The following is a 23,054-nucleotide window of genomic DNA, read 5'->3' on the forward strand; positions in this document are numbered from 1 at the left end:
TCTTGTCCTTTTTGACGATGCTGCAAAGCATCGTTTAAGTTATCATACCATGAAAAAATGCTTCACAATGGCGACCTATGTAAAAGACCGAGCCAGTCCGATTGAGATAGCTCGATTTTTCCAATCAGCATACCTCGCTGATTATCATTCATAAAGGTATAAGAAGCTCAGCTATAAATAGGACAGCATATTCTGGGAAAAAGATTTAATAATAGTTTGAAAACGTTAATTTTAAATCAGCTATATTCAATCTATTTTATGTTTATAGATCAATGAAACAACTATGCAATTTCTTTATTGTATTTGACATTTGTCGAGATTCAGCAAATAAATTGCAAATTAAAACGTGAATTATTAATTTTCAACGCGATCATGAGTGTAAAGAAAACAAATTATTTTGAACCTGCCATTTGTAAACCTTGTAGCGACTATGGTATATAAACAACATAATAGCAGTAACATATCTGTGAAACTCGCACTTATGCATGCTTTCTCATTTTGCATATTTAATAAACTTTTCAAATAGAAATTACAGAGCCACATCAGTGCACTTACTATGTTTGATAATTCATTCGTTTGTTGGATATTGTTTGCTGTTATAAACACATATTAGGTCATATCGCGGAGATTTAGTTAACCTTACCATGTGTTCATGGGCGAACTCAAGTATTCTCCTTTCGGGAATCATCATGAAATTATTGCCATACTTAACGAACAAACATGTCTAAGCTTATTGAATTAGAGAAAAAAATAATCAAAAGAGAAAAATTATATTTCATGCACATGGGCATGTGAAATCACGTCCGTACACATAGCATCATTAACTTAGGAAAGGAAACAACGAAATATAAAGTTTGGTATGATATACATGTGAAATTAAAGAGCATGGTGTAATTAAAGAGCATGTCAAGTTTTGAATTTATATGCTGAAACGTAATGTTATAAACCACAAACGTTTTACTGTAACAGAACATTTTCAAAGATAAGTGGTACAGAAAATACACTTCGATTATCTTTTTAAAGATATTTCTTGTTATATTTAATCGAAAATGTAACCTGCCTCACAGGTATAGTGGAATGGATCAAGCTCCCCACGGGTACTACTTCCCCGTACCCCCATTTTTTTTCGTACCCTACATTTTTCGTACCCAATTTTTTCCGTACCCAATTTTTTTTCGTACCTTAATTTTTGCTTGTTACCAAATTTTTGTTCATACCCAATTTTTTTTCTTACCCAATTTTTTTTCGTAACCAAATCTTTTTTCGTAGGCATTTTTTTAGCATATTTTTTGTATCCGAAATTTTCGTGCTCAATTATAAATTTTCGTACTCACACAATTGTGGTGATGTAGATAAACTTAAATAGATGCTTTTATATCAATCCTTTTCAAAAGCATCGTCACACAAGTACTGTCAGACCTTTGATTTATATACACTATCATAATAACAAGAACCAATGAGCATTTAAAGTTAATATTTTGCATTACCTTACCATATTTCATTAAATATCAGTGAAATGCCTCATTCATTCATAGTTTGAATAAAACTGAAAAGATTAAAACAGACGCCTTATGAGGTTATTTAACATCTGATTCTAAGAAAAACCAGAAAGTCTATAAAGAGTAAATTTTTCTCAACATTGTCCTTTACCATAATTACCCATCATTCCTTAGTTTAAACATATTTATTTTAGCTCGATTGCATAGAAAGCCTTAGGCTTATTTGAAACGCTCTCGAGTCCGTTTCCTGGGACTAGAACCAGTACTTGGTGTTTATGGGGGAAATCTAATGAACGCTCCTGCAGTGGGGATCGAACCCATGACCTCCCTGTCGCTAGGCGGACACCATATCCACTACACCACAGCGACCTTGAAATCATTCCTTAAATATCAGTTATGAACTTTCACAGATTGAGACCCGTTTATCATGGATTGTCATGACTGGTTGCTTTTTAAGATTGATTGAAAAGTAGAAATAGGCTATCCTTGACGTTGTCACTCACTTGAAAAGAAGTTTAAAGTAACCCAATATACTTTTTATATTTTTTTTATTAATAAAATATAACACATTTTAACCATTCATACAATGTCATTTTGAATAACTATATTTTTTACAACCTACCTTAAATTCACCTTCTTTTTGAGTATTATCACAATATTGTTTTATCATTTATTGATATAATCCAGATAAAATACTTCTTTGAAATAAACTACAAAAGCTTGCATGCAGATACCTCTGCGTTTGCTAATATTAAACAACCGAAACATTTATTTATATTCATAAGTGTGTGATAATGTTCAATAAAATATAGTTTATATTTACAACTTATTACATTTGACTTACAAGTACAACATATTAAGAATCACAATAAAAATTACATAACAAAATAAAGCACCAAAAACGAAAAATATTTGGAGTGCACATTTTTCTGTACATTAAATTAAAAATACAACCTTTCAGCTGAAGTTAATACAAATAAACTATAAGTATTGTAAAAAAATAAAAAATAATAAGCAATAGATGTTTTATATTCTGATTTTTTCTATGTATATCTATTTCAAAAGATGCTGTATTTATTCTAACAAATTGAATTCCTTTAATTGACGAGAACAACACAGTTCATTGTTTGACATATCAAGGTGGAATTCACAGCTCTGGCTTGCAAACCTTCTGAATTGAAGAGTGGATGGCCTCCCTTGGGATGTTCATCTCGCACATGTTTACAAACATGTACAGCTTCCTGAGTGCATAGTCATTCTGAAACGGCAAAAGTTGAAAGAGTTTCAAATGTTTCATTTCAATAACTGTTGATGATAACTTAAACATTTAAGTTTTACCAATTGATTCAGGTTTGCTTCTTTGGGGAGAAACAGGCGACTTGAGACATATTTGAATCCTTATAAATATACTTGGAGAATTTTTGATGAGATCATTTCAATATTTCTAGCAAGCTCAACACCTCCTTGTCACATGGCAGTCATCATTGCCATAGCAACCATGTTACCCTGAAATTCACTAGACTGGCTTGAAATCAGACTTTTTTTCACAAAATGTTTTCATTACATCAGTCCACATATTGTGACCAAAGACTGCATTTTTAAGATAACTTCATGTAAAGTTAGTAGAGAAGTAACAACAAACACAGAGTTTAGATGCTACAATGGTTCTAAGTCACAATGTGACTTGGTATTTTCCTACTTCATCCATATTTTCTCAATATTTTGGTACGAATATGTGAATCATTGAATGTAAAACTAGAAAATGTGAGCAGCAATTGCACAATGACAAATTAACTAAATATGGTGATTTTCATCTGAAATGGGATTCCCAAAGCTCCTAAAACAAATCTTTAAATTGCAGGTCATATTTTTTTAGAGAAATCCAAAATTTTCTGCATACAAAAGAATGAAATATCAATATTTTTAGCAATATATATTTTCTTTATAGATTTTAATCTAAACAAGAGCTGTGTTTGCAAAACACAATGCCCCTTACTGCGCTTTGTAGCCATATATTTGACCGTTGACTATGAAGGATGACCTTGACCTTTCACCACTCAAAATGTGCAGCTCCATGCCATACACATGTGTGCCAAATATCAAGTTGCTATCTTCAATATTGCAAAAGATATGACCAAGGTTAAAGTTTTGTGACAGACACACACAATGACAGACAGACAGGCCAAAAACAATATACCCCCGATCATTCGATCCAGGGGCATAAAAATTGCAAGTCACTTCAGGAATTTTATAAGTTTGATGATATTTCCTTATGTAATACCTATAGATGTGGTGAATGCTAGACCTGGTTCTTCATAAATGAAGAAAATGCAATATCCATCTGGACTCATACATGTATTCATCAACCAATTCTGAGACTTAAGTTTAAAGTTTAGGAATATCCTTTAAACTGTAATGTACTAAAACAACTTGAAAGGCAACTCTAGTATGGCAGTTAACACCTATAGAGTCGCGTTTTGAGAAAACTGGGCTTAATGCATCTGCGTTAAGAGTAGTCCCAGATAAGCCTGTGCAGTCCGCACAGGCTAATCAGGAACGACACTTTCCGCCTTAATTGGATTTTTGCTGAGGAGAGACTTCATTTAAACTAAAAATGTCATAAAAGCAGAAAGTGTCGTCCCTGATTAGCCTGTGCAGACTGCATAGGCTAATCTGGGACGACACTTCACACACATGCATTATGCCAAGTTTTCTCAGAACACAACTCTATAGTATGTAATATCATGTTTTAAAAAATATCTTTATGACGTAAGCACCAATTTTAGCCTGTATATATGTATTTGTATACTTGCTTACACTATTCTTTCCTTCAGGCCCTGGTGTGATAAATCTCACAACTGAAATGTTTGGCCCATATTCATCCACATTTTCTTAGACTAATAGAATAAAGAATAGTCTTGGACTCAATAATACAACTCTCAGAGTTTGCATATAAAGAAGCTTAAAATGCTTCTTATATTATAAACAAAGAGTTCTTAACACTGTATTTTATAATTATTGGTGTTAACTGCCATGCTGGACTAGACAAGACTTGACTTTCCAGTAGCTTAGCACATACCAGTTGTAAGAATATTGTTTATTTTTAGACTGAAGTCTATCAATTGGTTGGCAAGATCTGTACAATTACTCACAACAGGAATGTTGAGCTGCGTGTCACATGTGGTCTGTAGCAGTTCCACAACCTCCTCGTAACAGTCCCACTGCTTGATGTTGTGTCTCCTCTCCGTCACCGAGCTCGTCAGCAGGTGGTTACTGGTTGCCGTGGCCACAATGGCTTTCACTGTCTCGTCAACTATTTTCCTCTCCTGTGGATATCAAGGAATATAATGTTTGATTAAACTGGAACTGAAAATTGTACAAATGCAATATAGATATAATTATTCAAATACATACTGATGAGTGTCCATTGTGAAAGATGGATAGAAAATAAAACATCATCAGTTATTTTGCATAAAAATACCTATACTTTGGCAAGGATCACCGATTCCTCCTTATTTGATGATTTTCAAGATCAAGTATCACTTAAGCAAACTTCAAGGTAGGATTGTTCTAAAAAACAATTAACGTAACCAATTATCACCTTTTTTTCTCTGATTTAATATTGACTCCAAGTAACCAAAATGCATAATAGTGTTTTCACACCTGAAGGATCTCTTCAATCTTTCTCTGGATCTCCGCAGCTTCCTGTTTGGTCTCCACAAGGTCGAGACTTCTACGGAGGATCTCCAGTGGAACATCCTCTGACTTCACCTTGTCAGTCTAAAAGTGAAGAGTTGCTTTGGGATTAGAAAAAAAGAAATATATAAAGGCTCTTTAGGAATCATCATGTGCCAATAGGTGAAGAGATTCTTTTAAACAACCTCTCATTTGGGACTTGGATACACTAGCTCATTTGGTAGAGCTCTAGACCTTCAATCCAATGATAGTGAGTTTGAATCCCAGACCTGACCACATAATTAGGCTGTTCTCTGTGAAAAGAGGGTTTAATGCATGTGCGTTAAATGTCATCCTAGATTAGACGGTGCAATCCGCACAAGCTAATCAGGGATGACACTTCCGCCTAGATTTTTGCTTATAACTAAAGAAGAAACATTCTGTTAACGAAATATATCATAAAAGTATAAAGTGTCATTCCTGATAAGCCCAGTTTTCTCAGAATGAGGCCCAAATTTTCTCTTCTGCCATTCTCGCCCTTGATCTGATTCAAGCAGGGTAGGTGTTAATTACTGACATAAGTATATGTAGTGAGTTATGGTAACGACTTTAATCATCTGTTATTCTCTTATTTGGAAGAACACTGCACTTATGAAAAATTTACTTACGCAGTAGTCTGTGTCTGTTGGGTCATCATTTCTAGCAGGGCCCATCTGAGTCCCTTGGAATTCAGCAACTGTCATCTGGCCTATTGTCTGCAATAAATATGTTTTAAATTGATTCTCCTTTTATTGTTTTGTTTTAATCTGCTGCCTGTGGACTCAAATTTAAGACAACATAATTTGGCAAAAACTAAATATGAACAAAAATCGTGTTTATTGCTCTGAGAACTGTCACATTTTTATAAAAGGCATTGTTCACTCTATGAAAGAAAATGCTTGGTTGACCAAAATGTACATAACTATTGGTTGGAAATGAAGCCTTTAAAACTTGAATTTAGTAAGAAAGGTATTTAATTAAATGTAACTCTTTAAAGGACTACAAATGCATAAAATACATATCTAAGAGGTCAAGGGTTAATTCGCAAGAATAATAGTCATCTGATAAAGCTGGAAAGGTTATGTATGCCACATCCATCTATTGATTAGTCATGTTAATTGTCTATTTTATAATTTGTACCTTAAAGAACATTGTCAACCAACTTAACGCTTTTGATAATATAAAGGCACAGAATGTTGTATTAATTCACTCCAATGTACCCACTGAAAACACATGTAAAGACAGAATCAAATGTTTCTGAAAATTTCTTGCTAAAGAGAATTCTTTTTTTGAAAAAAATTGATTGGAACCAAGGATCCTTTGTTACCTTAGTCTAGGGCCTACCACTTGACCACTTCTCCCAAAGGTTAATCTGCCAATTATATGAGCCTCGTTTTTAGGGCGTATTTCATAATCCAGAAGTGTCAATCCAGATTAGCCTGTGCTGTCCTCACAGGCTAATAAGGAATTACACTTTCCATGCCAATGGAATTTTTGTTTGAAAGAGGTCTCTTCTAAACAAAAATCCAGAATAAGTGGAAAGTGTCATGATATCCCTGATTAGCCTGGTTGACCTACAGCAAGGCTTCTATACAAGAGTCCTACCAGGTCCCCGTACTCCATGACATGGCTGGAGTTGGTCTCCTTCTTGGTGATCAAGAACTGCTTTTGGAGCGTCTCTGTCGTCAGGTCCTCCTGAAAACAACAACAACAGATTCTACTGAATAAAATTAGAGCTTTTTCACAGAAGTGACGAATACCCCCACATGCCGCATTGACACAGAATATTTTGCATGTTGTCTTCACATAAAACGGCGGACACCATGCTAATTGCTTAAAACGCACTATGTGACCCCGTGACCTAGTTTTTGACCCAGCATAACCCATGTTTTAACTTTACCTACACATCATCTAGACACAACTTCTGACCAAGTGGGATGAAGATCGGATGAAAACTACTTGAATTAGAGAGCAGACACCATGCTGAATGTTTAAAATGCACCAAGTGACCCCCTGACCTAGTTTTTGACCCAGCATGACCCATATTCGAACTTAACCTAGACATCATCTAGATATAACATCTGACCAAGTTTGGTGAAGATCGGATGAAAACAACTTGAATTAGAGAGCGGACACTAAATACGGAACTAAAGACAGACCGACAAACAAGCTCACTCCTTTATACCCACCTAAACTTCGTTTGTGGGGGTATAACAACAATACCAACAGATCCTCCTGAATACAACAACAATCTGAACAGATCCATCAAATTGTAGAGAGTTTTAGAGGTTTTTCATTATTAAGTCTACAATTGGTCAACAAAGAATCTGGCTTGTTGGGTGCTTTTTAATTCAATGAGCAAGTAAATGATGTCTAAAGAATGACCTACATGTCATACAATACTAACATTTATGTTCAACAATTAGGTGTATAATTAATAATAGTTGCATGCTTAAGTATTTTTGTCATTTGATTGTCTATACTACTGCTTTTTGTAGATTAACATTCTGTATTTTTTATTTGGCAAACAGATCAAATTGTAAAGCACTAAAGAAAATGGGTTAATAAATATAGCTTAATATTGTTTATGAACTTATTTTAAACCTGTACCTACCAAAAATTCAATAGTTTTTAACATTTGAACCCATCTTTCCGACCCAAAGAAATAGTTTGACCTGTTTGAGCTCTAATAAAAACAAGCTTTACTATCAATTAATGTTTCAAATGAATAAGTGTTTATGGTAAATTATAATTGGTCTTTTGTCATCAGCACAAACAAAATCTTTTGGCCATTAAATTAAAAAAATGACAATTGATTTAATAAACAAGACACCACATGTTTTCACCTTGTCAGAATCCTGCATCAACTTGACACTGTATATGTCACCCAGGTATGCCTTACCTTGTCTGAATCCTGCATTCACTAGACACTGTATACCTCACCCAGGTATGCTTTACCTTGTCTGAATCCTGCATCAACTTGACACTGTATATGTCATCCAGGTATGTCTTTACTTGTCTGAATCCTGATCCACTTGACCCTGTATACCTCGCCCAGGTATGTCTCACCTGGTCTGAATACTGCATACACTTGACACTGTATATGTCACCCAGGTATGTCTCACCTTGTCTGAATCTTGCATCCACTTGACCCTGTATATGTCACCCAGGTATGTCTTACCTTGTCTGAATCCTGCATCATCTTGACACTGTATACGTCACCCAGGTATGTCTTACCTTGTCTGAATCCTGCATCCACTTGACACTGTATATGTCACCCAGGTATGCCTTACCTTGTCTGAATCCTGCATCCACTAGACACTGTATACCTCACCCAGGTATGCTTTACCTTGTCTGAATCCTGCATCAACTTGACACTGTATACGTCATCCAGGTATGTCTTACCTTGTCTGAGTCCTGATCCACTAGACACTGTATACCTCGCCCAGGTATGTCTCACCTTGTCTGAATACTGCATACACTTGACACTGTATATGTCACCCAGGTATGTCTTACCTTGTCTGAATCCTGCATCCACTTGACCCTGTATATGTCACCCAGGTATGTCTTACCTTGTCTGAATCCTGCATCATCTTGACACTGTATACGTCACTCAGGTATGTCTTACCTTGTCTGAATCCTGCATCCACTTGACACTGTATATGTTACCCAGGTATGTCTTACCTTGTCTGAATCCTGCATCCACTTGACAGTGTATATACCACCCAGGTAAGACTTACCTTGTCTGAATCTTGCATCCACTTGAAACTGTATACATCACCCAGGTATGTCTTACCTTGTCTGAATCCTGCATCCACTTGACACTGTATACGTCACCCAGGTATGACTTACCTTGTCTGAATCCTGCATCCACTTGACACTGTATACGTCACCCAGGTATGTCTTGCGCTTCTTGTCAAAATAGCAGGCATACGAGGACTCGTGGGCATTGGAGGCTGTCGTGGCATACACTGACAAGCGAAAGAATTTGTAATTGAATACTTTTTTAACTTATTTTCTGTCCAACATAATGTTGTGTCTTCTCTATTTGTTTTTATTATCATAGTCAGCATCATAATCAGCAACACCACTAGAACTTTGGACACTAAGAAATCCTCCACATTGTTGTCTTTTTTTCATGGACAGTATGTAAGTATTCAAGGTACATGGCCGTAAGAAATTATTTTCTTAGTTTGGCCAGTTAGAAAAACAAGAGGGCTTGAAAGGCCAAAAGTCGCTCACCTGAGATAACAAGATATTATTGGGACAAATCTTCTGACAAAGTTTCATGAAGATCGTAAAATAAATGTGGCCTCTTAATGTATCTAGAAGGTTTTACTATAGCCATATAAGGAAAAATGCCCCGCCCCCTGGCAGGCATTTTCTCAACCAACCAGCCTCATTTTTGAATTCATCCAAGATATTATTCTGACCAAGTTTCATGAAGATCGGACAGTAAATGTGGCCTCTAGAGTGTTAACAAGGTTTTACTATAGCCATATAAGGAAAAATGCCCTGCCGCCGTGGTGACCATGTTTTTCAACCAACGGGCATCATTTTTGAACTCATCCAAGATATTATTGGGATGAATCTTCTGACCAAGTTTCATGAAGATCGGATTATAACTGTGGCCTCTAGAGTGTTAACAAGATTTTACTATAGCCATATATAGCCATATTAGGAAAAATGCCCCGCCCCTTGGCAGCCATGTTTTTCAAGCAAACATAACCATTTTCGAACTCATATAAGATATCAATGAGACAAATCTTCTGACCATATTTCATGAAGATTGGACAATAAATGTGGCCCCTAGAGTGGCCATGTTTTTAAAAAACCAAAACCATTTTCGAACTCATCCAAGATATCATTGGGACAAATCTTCCGACCAAGTTTCATGAAGATCGGAAAATAAATGTGGCCTCTAGAGTGTTAACAAGGATTTTCTATAGTCATATAAGGAAAAATGCCCCGCCCCCTGGTGGCCATATTTCTCTACCAAAGGGCATCATTTTTGAATTCGTCCAAGATATCATTGGGACAAATCTTCTGAGCAAGTTTCATGAAGATCAGAAAATAAATGTGGCCTCTAGAGTGTTAACAAGGTTTTAATATAGCCATATATAGAAAAATGCCCCGCCCCCTGGCGGCCATGTTTTTCAACCAACCGGCATCATTTTCGAACTCGTTCAAGATATTATTGGGATGAATCTTCTGACCAAGTTTCATGAAAATAAGACAATAAATGTGGCCTCTAGAGTGTAAACAAGATTTTACTATAGCCATATATAGCCATATAAGGAAAAATGCCCCGCCCCTTGGCAGCCATGTTTTTCAAGCAAACGTAACCATTTTCGAACTCGTCCAAGATATCATTGAGACCAATCTTCTGATTAAATTTCATGAAGATTGGACAATAAATGTGGTCTCTAGAGAGTTAACAAGGCAAATGTTGACGCCGCACAATGGACGATGCACGACAGACAAATGGTGATCATAAAAGTTCACCATGAGCACAACGTGCTGAGGTGAGCTAAAAAATCAAATTACCATAAAAACCACATCATCATAATGCCACCACTATCAGCAGCTCTCATCACACCATCATCATTATTATCATAATAATTAAAATCATATTCTTTTTGTCATGGGCAGTATGTAAGTTTTTTTTTGTAAATGGCACTAAGAAATTCTTTGGAATTAAGCAAAACAGTTTTCAATTACACTGAAAACCATTTTTAGACTCGCCAACAAGATTTTCATTACTGCCAGCACCATCAGCAGCATCTTTATAACCAACAAATACTACAGAAAAAGAATGTCCCATAGTAATTGTTTACCTCTGACAGAACTATAAGCTTTGCATCAGCTACCAAAATCAGACAACACAACATACAGTAAACATACAGGCTTACCATTGATGTCCTTGGGCAGGAGGTCCTCAAACATGGATCCAGACTCACATGCCTCTACATAGAAGACCAGCTGCAACACAAAGAAAATCATCTTTTAACACATAATAATAACAAGAGCAACGCATAACTGGTGCCACGCTTGGCTGCAGGTGCAGTTTTTAAATAAATAAAAGCTTGTCAGAATATTTGTTTTTAGAGGTCACAGTGACCTTGACATTTGACCTAGTGACCCAAAAATGGGTGTGGCATGTAGAACTCATCAATATGCAGCTACATATGAAGTTTCAAAGTTGTAGATTGAAGCACTTTGATTTTCGAGCCAATGTTCAAAACCTTAACAAGTTTTAGCACAACGCGGACAGCGGACGTTGGACGACAAGCTGGCTATGACAATACCTCGGTTTTTCTCCGAAAACAGCCGAGCTAAAAACAATAAAAACATGGCCAATAAAAGTTCTATATGTTTCAAGCAGCACAATTAGTAATACAGTATAGGTAATGCATTTATGCACAGAAAATTAGAGGTTAATAAACCACAATGTATATTTCGCAGCTTGGCATATTTCGTACCTTGGCATATTTCTTACCTTTGCGTATTTTTGGTTATCGTGCATGAAGTTGATGGCATCCATTAGCTGCTTGGCCTTGAGCTGTAATCGCAACACAAATATGGCATTAATAAAAATTATTTTATAAGTATTGAAATGTTTCATAAGAAATAATATGAGCCTCGCTCTGGGAAAACAGGGCTTACTGCATGTGTATAAAGTGTCGTACCAGATGAGCCAGTGCAGACCACACATCCTCATCAGGGAAAACACTACCCACCTGCCTTAAAGAGGCCTTTTCACAGATTTTGGCATGTATTGAAAATTGTCACAAAATGCTTTATATTGATAAATGTAAACATTGGATCTAAAAAGCTCCAGTAAAAGATCAAGAATAAATTTAAAAGAAAAAAAAGTAATCCTCAACATGGCTCGAGTCACTTACCCCTAGAGTCCTGGAGTAAAAGTCTACTATTTAGACCACATGACCATCCGTGCTCATACAATAAAGGATGTATTTTATACTTCATATAAGCAAACCTCGTAGTTTTACAAAACATAACGACAAAAACAGAACTCTCAAAATTATTCAATCGTTTTGCGTTGCAATGCTTTATAATTTTCAGGTTTTTTAATCGCCAAAAGATGCATATAATGGCTATTTTACAGAATGGTTAATGTTCAGTATTACTGTTTCCTGACAAATATCATAACTTAAACCAAAATTTGCGTATCTGAAACAACTTTTTAAAAATTTTGTCAATTTACCAAAACGTGAAAAGGCCCCTTTAAAATGAAAAATATCATACAAGCAGAATGTCGTTCCAGAGTATCCTGTGCTGACTGCACAGTCCAATTTGGGACAACACATTACATGTACGTATTTGCATTAAGGCCTGTTTTCAAAGGCTCATATCCTCCACAAGAGCAGTTGTATTATACACCACAGGCCTGGGGCTTGTTGTATTATACACCACAGGCCTGGACTTCGGTTAAAGGCTTGCTTCCACATTGTTCATTTCAGAAGTTGATAACTTATGTATGAAAAATATAAAACATATAACAAGGAAATCCTAATAGCAAGAAGCTAGAATGATACTTAAATCTATCTTACAATTTATCCTCTAATACAGTGTTATCATAGGTATGTACATAAATTAATTGACTAAAATAAAACGAAAACACATGATTCTTTGTTATTTTGAGAAGCAAAGTTCGGCACATTTCCCAATCTCAAAAGTCTCACAATTGAATGTTGAAGATTTTTTTTGTTAATTGCAATATTAATTTCAGTTTAGCTCCCTATTCAGCTCTTTGATTTGAACCCAGGGTTGCTAGTAGCAAATATAATCCTAAAAACACATTTTCTCAATTCTATAGTATTTGAAATAAAAAAACAACAACCTACATTTCAAAAGTTTAGTCAAAAAGGCATGCTTTTTTCTAATCAATAAGCTGTTGGCCCCATTCCTAAATTACTTTATGAAAGACAAATATATTGGCTTGTAATTCTTTTCAGTTAACTTGGTACATATGTCATGTGCCTTCACACGTATTCAATGAACAAACTGAAATGCAACCCTAGAATTGTATTCTTTCAGCTAACATACCGTTGCGTCGCCGAAAGCAATGATACCAGGTGCTCCATGGTCAACAAAGTTAACAAACACATGGTCATTGGGACCGCTGGAATAAAGAAGATACATTTGAGCCACACTCTTAGGGACAACACTTTACTGCTCTGGCTGGATTTTCGGTTAGTAGAGACTACATTTAAACAAGGGACAAAATTGTCATAAAACCAAGTTTTTAATTTTAACAAAAGTCTGATAAAGGGAGACAATTCAAAATGTGAATTGTTAACCCCTTGTTTCAAATTCAATCTATTTTAACTCGTTGTAACCTTGATTTCAATTTGAAAAAAAAAATTCTGATAAAGGGAGACAACTCAAAATGTGCATTGTTACTGATTGTTCATAATTACCCCCCTTGATTCAAAATCAATTTATTTTAGTCGTGGTGACCTTGACCTTGGAGATATTGACGTAATTATTTCGTGCGACACACAGTCCAATGATGGTGAACAAATGTGCCAAATGATTTTAAAATCTCACAATGAACGACAAAGTTATGGCCCGGACAAGTTCATTTATGGCCATTTTTGACCTTTGAACTCAAAGTATGACCTTGACCTTGGAGATATCGACGTAATTCTTTCGCACGACACACTGTCCAATGATGGTGAACAAATGTGCCAAAATTTTTTAAAATCTCACAAAGAACGACAAAATTATGGCACGGACAAGCTCATTTATGGCCATTTTTGACCTTTGAACTCAAAGTGTGACCTTGACCTTGGAGATATCGACGTAATTCTTTCGCGCGACACACCGTCTAATGATGGTGAACAAATGTGCCAAATGATTTTAAAATCTCACAATGACCGACAAAGTTATTGCCGGGACAAGCTTGTTCCACCGGCCAGCATTTGCCAATCTAATAACCAGTTTTTTCCTTCGGTTAACAAAAAAACAACAATAAAAGTGGATATTGTCTGCACAGGCTTATCTGGGACAATAATAGGCACATGCATTAAACCCTGTTTTCCCAGAGTGAGGCTCATAACGTAGATGTGAGAGATGAAGGTTAGCTGAAATACACAGACATCTTTGGGCAATCAACAATTAAGGAATACTACAAGAGTTTGTTATAACGAGGGTTGTACAGTACAAGTTTATTGAGTGACGTTGTATTCCACGAGCCTGCAGGGAAAGGGAAATTTGTTGTCACACAATCAACAAGTGTGGTAGAACTCAACAGTACACCACAGTCTTGTAATATTACATTCAAAATATAATTTCTTACAACAAAACAACTACATTTTATTCACAAAAACAATTATTTTACTAGCATGAATCTATCATCTGACATAAATGTGTATTTTATTTATTTATACATAGATCATGCTTTTGATTTATTCATAATTCAAGGGCCATATAAAACACCAATTAAGCAATTGCAAGGTGGAATCTTGATAATTGCACACGAATAACTTCAAACCATAAGGAACAAAGCAAGCAAGTTCAAATTTTGACCATCATTGCATAAGAGAGTTCAATAGACAGGAAAGACAAATGGACTGAGTGATTTACAGAAAGATGGATAGAGAGAAAGACAGACTGACAAACCAATGCAATACTGGTGAATCCAGTATGTCTCCCTCTCCCTCTTTTATTGACAGGTTTTATGCTTTACCACTCAGAAACAAAATTCGACACATTTGTAGTTCCTTAGTTAATGAAATAAAAATTACGATTCAAAAGGTTTGAAAGGCTTCATTTCCACCGCTAAATACTGATGAGCAACAAACAGCATAAAACCTTTACAGACATGTGAGTTACTTGTAGGCTGTTTAGGTTTTATGCAATAAAGGGTTAAAATGAGTGCATACCTGTCAATGACCTTGCCGCCATTGACCTTGTCCTTCTCTCCCTTGAGAACGCTCAGGAACGTTTCTGGGTTCACTTGCTGCCAGAAAAAATTAATGGAATAGGAATATAAAAAGCTTGAAAAGATGGAGTATGACATGAGTAGTTGTATACTAGAAATAATGTTGAAAAACAGGACAGATTATTGTGCAATTGTAGTGTGCAGGTCATTAGTTTTTTTTCTTCTTTTATGAAACACAAAGAATCCATTTCACAGTTGTTCTTCAAACTTCAAAGTTCATGAATATACAATGTAGTTATCTAAATAAGAGCTCAAAACAAAGCAATCCCATACCTTGCCTGTATAGTCCTTCAACACACCCTGGTACACATTGGGCCCATTTGGCTGGTTGATGATGTTGTTTTTAACAGGATTCCTGGTTGAAAAAATAAACAAGAAACATGACAAGGGCACAAAAAAACGTTTTCAATGTACAAGTTATAAATTTAATTTACATAATTTTTCAATCAGAAGCAAGAAAAATGTACGCTTTCTACACATATTATTTCAGTGCAATACTTTCATCAAAACTCAAGTTACTAAGCGGATAAAAGGTATTATATTTTAAGTGACAGTGACCTTTACCCAACTGGTCCCAAATTCAATCTCAAGCTAGGTCGGCATGTAAGGTACCAACATACACAATTTCAGAACAATCCAAAGAAATCCAGGCAAATCAGATAAATTGTATAGGAAAATGCACTGAAAACTGAAACAATACAGATAACAATTTTAGAAACAATTGAACAAATTAATATAACTCAGATCATATTTTAAATTCACACTAATGCATTTTTTTTTCTCTTTTTGGAAAAGTACTGGCACCAGCCCAATTGGGAAATATTAGTGCAAAAAAAACTGAATTGGGAAAATTGGCGTTGTGAAGTCTTCAAATTGGGAAATTGGTGTATTTGATTTGTTGCAAAAAAATACTTTAGAATTGATAACATAGTGTTGTCAAGTTGTCAATATTATATTTACTTAGGTTCAAGCCTAAGAGCTGCATAGGGAAATTAACCAAATGTTGCATTTTATTTAACAATTTTTTTTATTTTTTTTTAAACCTTTATTTCGATTTTGGGACAGCCATTGGAAAATTATTATTTTTTTACCCAAAGGAAAAGTGCCGTTTTCCAATACTTAATAAAGAAGGAAAAAATTGCTGCAATGACATAGTAAAATACTACATAGATAACCACATTTTAATACAAATAACTGCATGCCTTAAGGCACATTTGAAACACTTGTGTTGGGTACCACAATCTACACAATCAGTAAGGACTACTGTATTTTGCATAAATAAACTGCTTAAAGCCTTATATTATAACCTTGATGAGAAAAAAGTCAGCCTATTTAAACAGGAACGATAGTGCAAAGCACAGGTATATGACCCACATCCAGGCTTGCTCAAGACCAGCCTTGCTTGCAGCGTAGATCCTGATCAGATTGTGTAAATGCTACGCTGGCCACATATGGCATAAGACCCATTTTTGCATGACGCGGGTCACATAACATCATTAAAACTTACTCAGTATTATGAGCTATGTCATCATACATCATGACAACAATTCTCTCATCAGGAATTCCATGACTGTGGAGGATCTGATAGGCGTGGCATACATCAGCCTGTTAAAGAATCATCATTTTATCAGAATTGTCATCATCATCATAGTCATTATTGTGATTTTCACCATCATCACTGTCATCATAAAGATATACTACAGTCAACATTTTAGAATAATGGTTCTTGTGCACTGCACTCCCCCTCCCCCAACAATGAGATCTTTAAAACCACTACATTTTAGTTGACAGCTTGTATGCCGGTAGTTATCAGATATGCTTGGGGCAACATTTTTATATCAAAATTAACAAAGAGCATGATGTTATAGACCACTGGGTGATTCAGACTTTAAAATGTAGCAGCTTATATTAAACTGTGGCGCATAATAGCTGGTTGAATGAATGATGCAGTTACAGACTTCATGAGCTGTATAAAGCTGATCAAATCTAAATTTTGAGCACTCATGACTTTTATCTATGATCTTGACTTTTCAAATAAAGACACAGGTCTTGCACATGACCCACCATCACCATACGCAGAACATTTGTGGTTATTTTAAAATTGAATGATGAAGTCACACTTAATGCTTAATTATCAAACTTGACCATTAGCATTCCCATGACTTGTGTCACAAAAGTCAGTTATCATGTGTGTGAGGTACATGTTGGCGAGGGGGGGGGGGGTCAAAAGATTACATGTTCATTGTATGATACACAGAGATACAGACTTATCGAAGTGAGCTGTCCAGAACATACTGAAGCACATGTTGCTCTAGCTTATTTCTTTCTTGTCATAAGACAAGAATCAATACATGCACATCCTGTTTCAACATCACATGTCAATTAATAATATAAACGCACAAGTTACCTTTATCTCTATTTAGTTTCCTTTAGTTTCAGTATACATGTAATACTGATTTCATAATGACTGATATCTGTATAGGGAATTATATTGGAGACTAACACAGAGTTAAAGCTTTCATGGAACAGTTGGTATCAGATAATTATAAAATATAATGTCCTGTATTAAAAAAATAAAAATTGCCATCAATAAAATTGCCAAATAAGAGCTTTTGTTCAAAATGAAATAAATTCAAGACTTATTCATTATAATGTGGTGCAACCCTCTTGGTGTATTATATTTGATAGCCCCTACTTTTTGTCCATTGCCGGTAAATCATGTTAGATAGGTAAAAACTTAACTGCGGACAACAAAAAGTAATGTGTCTTTACAATTTTAGAAAATCTGATCTCTTGCAATTTAGTGCAAGACAAGTATCAAGTCTGACCACAAAACAAAAGATGCCAAATAAGGAGTTCTGATGTTTAACCCTTTGCGTGCTGGGAAATTTGTCATCTGATAAATGTTGTCTGCTGAATTTCTAAAATTAGCATTTTCTTCGATTTTTTTTTCAAAGAATACTATCAGAATAGCAAACAGTTTGGATCCTGAGGAGACGCCACGTTCTGTGGCGTCTCATCTGGATCCAAACTGTTTGCAAAGGCCTTGAAAATTTGGTTCCAGCGCTGAAAGGGTTAATATCACATAAAGATACAGAAATTGGCCACAAGTGTACAAAGTAACAGCTGTTAGACTTTGGCCTTTAGTCTGTTCAGTTCTTGGACACAATCAAAAGGCATCATCTGTTCTATTTGATAACCCCTAATTGCTCTAAATGTGCCTTATCAATAAGCCAATTGCCTGAAAGTGCCTAATCATTTCATCTATTTTAATCACTCTACAAGTGACATATCATAACATACTTCAGACCTTATTTCTGGACTGCACAATCATGCCGTCACACAAAACGGTGACCATGTCAGGGCAACATCACAGAGATAATAATGGAAGAATTTTAGAACTTCCCAGAGAATTTAACGAAGGTATGCACAATCTAGAACAATTGCTCTGTTTATCAATATATTAGAGTCCACTGACTTTTGCTCTTACGATCTATTGTGTACAATGTTTAAGATTAATAAAAATGGAAAATGGTGCTTCTGAAATTCGGAACATAAATACAATATGACATTTGGTCAATCTAAGGTTTTCACGACCTGCATTCATGTTCTAGAACATGATGTTTTGAAAAAGAACAAGGAGCAGATACTGATAAGGCATTGGTATTTTGTTTATCCATGATAATGAAATGTTGCAATTCTTTCACACATGTCATGCAATTTCTTAACAAGGAGCAAATATTTAAAAAAAATAGTATGCAAAATAAATTGCCAATTTGGTGCATGATCGGCATGTACATAATCTGATTCTTATGTTTATAAAGATCCATCACTCCACCTGGCATTCTATCTACTTGAGTCAAATATCATACATAAGTCTAATTTTACAAATTTACAAATGACACTAGCGCCAAACGTTTATATTTTTTTTGTTAAAGAGGTTAATCAGAAAAGAGTGGTTGAATAAACTTTGCATAAACATTCTGCATGTATGTTTGTTACAGCACTCTTCCTGTAGAGCAAGTTGGAGTGATTTTCCACTCACTCAGCCCAGTGTTATTTGTATGTAACTATGTAAAGTAGGGTTTGTTTAACCCTTTGCATGCTGGAAAATTTGTTGTCTGCTAAAATGTTGTCTGCTGAATTTCTAAAATTAGCATTTTCTTCGGGTTTTTTCAAAGAATATTATCAGAATAGCAAACAGTTTGGATCCTGATGAGACGCCACGTTCTGTGGCGTCTCATCTGGATCCAAACTGTTTGCAAAGGCCTTCAAAATTTGGTTCCCGCATTGAAAGAGTTAACAAATAATGTGTACAGATCAGGTTTTCTTTTATTTAATATGACAGTTACTCATTGTGTTTATTATTTAACCCTTTCCTCCATAAGAAGCAAAGTGAAAATGGCTTTTGCAATCAGTAAGTAACTCAGTCTGTTCAGGTGTCATGCTGTTTGCTGCCCATCATTAACTATGAGTTTGAAATGAAGCCTCTTAAACTTGAATTTAGTAAGAAAGGTCTTTAATTAAATTTAACTTTCTAAGGGACAATAAACACATCGAAATATGTTTCTAAGTGGTTACGGGTTAATATTAACAAGGTTTAACCCTTTATTTGAATAATTCGCACATAAATGGCTTAATATGTTATTAAAAAAATACTTGTCCTCATACAGAAAAATATTTCAGGGTTAAAACTGAAAGTAAACAAATACATGTATGCTCTTTTTACCATGTTTATCAGCCAATTGACCCATGAAGTAAATTGCCTATCTAGAGTTTATTATAAAAAACTGCTTTAATTAATGGTTGAAGGAGTTCACATCCTGAATCAAGAAATTGTTTTCTTGTTAACTACAATCACCCCATAGTGATAAGACCGAGACTTCAAATTACTTTTGTGATAATCAATTAGCATTTTCATTAACACTGTGGAACAGCTATGTACTATCTGGTACTTGGTAATGAAGTTTGTTTGTTAAATATATATAGAGGTCAACTGATGATACATGTATACATGTACATGGTCATCATTGCAGAGGAAAGTTAATAAAACTACCAGTAGATTTGGTATGAACATAAGAATTAATATACAGAATTATGGAAAAATAAGTTCAGTACTTTTTTTTATATGTTTACAATTATTAGTAATTAAAACATAATAAATAATATATAATAGATGACAAGTATTTTTTAAGGAATGTAATATATTTGATGAGTGTAACACAACAATCAAGTTATAACATGCAAGGAGGAATAAAATAGCTTGGTAAAAAATGTGATAGCCACAGACTTTGTTTCAAGGAGGCCAGACTGATGTAATTAATTAAAAAATTACATATTAACATATTCTCGTTTATATAACCTTAAATATAAATATCCTTTAAGTACTGCGCATTGTTGGGTACTACATATGGATGTTATCCGAAACATGCCAAATATCTGCCACATGATCTCTTAGTTCAAATACCGTTCTTAAACCCATTTATGCTTAGCGTCTAGAAAAAAGGCCTGGGCAAACAGCATTAGACCCAGATGAGACGCCGCATGATGCGGCGTCTCATCTGGGTCTGTGCTGTTTGCTTAAAGGAATTTCTGTAAGAAATATTCTAAATATAGAAATAAATATACTAGACATCCATAATTTTGGAAATAAATTAATTATACACTACGCGACTCGTGATTTGTGCCTAATTCGCAGAGTCACAGTGGACAGTTTGATTTTTGAGTGGAAAATCACTGTTATTTCACGTGATTCGTCACTCCGCCGTCCCCAGAGTGCAATATAATATTTGCGGTGATTCCCCGCAATTTTGTGGTGATTCACCACGATTCGCCGTGGTCGCAGTGGATATCGGTGACATCGGTAATTGGCCAATTAAAGCATATAAACTGAATGTATAGATAACTGTATACATACTGCTTTTTAATGTTCACATTTATCCGATTATCCAATATAATTACAACATCACTTACGAGAAAACGACATTAAACATGACGTATGACGATAAATATGTTTAAGGATTTCATAAACACAACCATACGTCTGTGCCATTTTTCAGAAGTGTAAAGAGTACAGTGCATTATGGGATACAAATTTCATTGGACGAGCGAATTTAAATTTAGATTGAATGCAATACGATCATGAACAAACAAATTTCCTCGTCGCCATCTTTGTACCGGATTTCCGAATTTCAGTGTGCGAAGTCATTTTTGCAATTTCCCAATGGGCAGAATATCTATTATCTTGGTTATTTACAATGATTTATACTCATTATTGCAATGAATAATGTTAGTGGTACACTGTATTAGCTACATGTAAGTGTAACTGTCAACGCAAATCGCAAAAAAGGTGAATCACGGCCGTTCGCGGTGTTTCGCGCTGATTGCCTTTCATTGAGATACATCGCACAACGGTCACTGTGGAATCGCTGAGACATCATCCCAATTTTTCTTGTCGCTTGGAATCACCGCGATTTGTCACGTTGCATCGATCTTGTTTATTATTATTTGAAGACATGGGCTTAATACACCAACACTCGGTATCAACAGGCTTTATTTAATAATAAAACATAATAATAATAATCAATTATAATATTATATATTTTCAAAAGTAATGAGAATTCTTGTTATTTGTTGATTCCCCTAATGAATAATTAAAAATAAATAAAATTAGCAAAATAAATTCATTAAAATAATAAATCATTACAATATATTGAAAATATTATAACAGGCTGCTCAACTAGTGCCCGAGAATACCAGTAAGATAATCATTAATATTAATGACACATACGCCTTTATAATGATTAGTGTTACCTGATGTCTGTAGTTGTAATACCCATTGGAGCCAGCCACCAGCAATGCCCATGTTTGGCCCCCGTTTTTCGGCTGCTCAAACTCGAACACGTTTCTCGGGAGCGCTAGGCCTACACCACACAGGCACAACAAAGCGAGAGCTCTTACCATTTCGGCTTTAAATTGGGATTTCATTAATATCTATGAAAGTTCGCACTATATACCAGAGAACACTGCACCTACGATGTTTACATCACATGACTAAATCACATGTCACATGACCCGATGACTGGATAGGCTACATTAAACTGATATCTTTGTTTGTGGAGATAACTGCGCAATATTACAATAGCATTCATTAAACTGTAATTAATGCAGATTCGTACGATCATCATCACACCGTGACAGTAAAACTGGAACACAGATGTTCTCACTTGAGCTTTGTTTGTCATGTAATCGAATTGCGTAGCCATACCTGAATCTGAATGGGTAAGTTGCCTGGCTTTGTATGGCATACAGCATCACGAAACCGTTAACGGTAGCCGCGTATACAACACTGTCACTTAATTCATTATAGTTTAATACAGTTTTAGGAAAAGAGGGGTTTATAATGCTCAGTTCTACTCTTGCAAATTTAAAAGGACCTTAAATTGTATTGAATTTGTTCAAAGTCCGTAGTACCCGAGCCGACGATTCCAATCGAGCGGAAGTAACCTGTTATTCCCTATGTATCACGTTTTTACGCTACGCACAGGGTACATGTACGTAGTTCTACGTTGTACCACGTCATTTTTTTCAAATGCATTTGTTTTCCAATATTAGTGAAATAAAAGAAACCCAGTATGAAGAGTGTAAATTCTGCTCACATTTTTAAGTAAAAATGCGCAATTCAAGGGCCAATAAACCTTTAATTTAACATTTTCATTTACGAAAATACAATTGTGATACATATTATATTTTGAATTAAAGGATTAACGAATGACAAACCGTTCTCGGTCTGCCAACAAATTCAGAGTTCAAACTTTAATTTTGCTTTTTTCAGTACAGGTTTTATGACGGCTATTAGATATCAGTTGTTT

At 35.2% G+C, this 23,054-nt stretch overlaps 1 protein-coding gene across 1 annotated transcript; it reads right to left on the reverse strand.

Moving 5' to 3' along the window:
* Positions 1-2,030: 2,030 nt before the first annotated feature.
* LOC127873021 (legumain-like) lies at positions 2,031-22,253 on the reverse strand. Its single transcript, XM_052416565.1, has 13 exons — positions 21,997-22,253; positions 16,691-16,788; positions 15,457-15,538; positions 15,125-15,201; positions 13,284-13,359; positions 11,713-11,775; positions 11,126-11,195; positions 9,066-9,184; positions 6,819-6,908; positions 5,843-5,929; positions 5,163-5,279; positions 4,652-4,825; positions 2,031-2,757 (listed from the first exon to the last, which is right to left on the reverse strand). The coding sequence occupies exons 1-13, from the start codon at positions 22,168-22,170 to the stop codon at positions 2,647-2,649; spliced, it is 1,338 nt and encodes a 445-aa protein (XP_052272525.1). The 5' UTR covers positions 22,171-22,253; the 3' UTR covers positions 2,031-2,646.
* Positions 22,254-23,054: the final 801 nt, after the last annotated feature.

This window comes from Dreissena polymorpha, chromosome 3 (genome assembly GCF_020536995.1).
Source record: "Dreissena polymorpha isolate Duluth1 chromosome 3, UMN_Dpol_1.0, whole genome shotgun sequence".
Taxonomy (NCBI): Eukaryota; Metazoa; Mollusca; class Bivalvia; order Myida; family Dreissenidae; genus Dreissena; species Dreissena polymorpha.

Excerpts from the sequence above, each read along its gene's own strand:
- LOC127873021 (XM_052416565.1), bottom strand. The coding sequence starts at position 22,170 with ATGAAATCCCAATTTAAAGCCGAAATGGTAAGAGCTCTCGCTTTGTTG. Across the intron at positions 15,539-16,690 it reads GACATAGCTCATAATACTGA|GAATCCTGTTAAAAACAACA; the intron begins GTAAGTTTTAAT and ends TTTTTCAACCAG. Across the intron at positions 5,930-6,818 it reads TCATGGAGTACGGGGACCTG|ACAATAGGCCAGATGACAGT; the intron begins GTAGGACTCTTG and ends TATTTATTGCAG.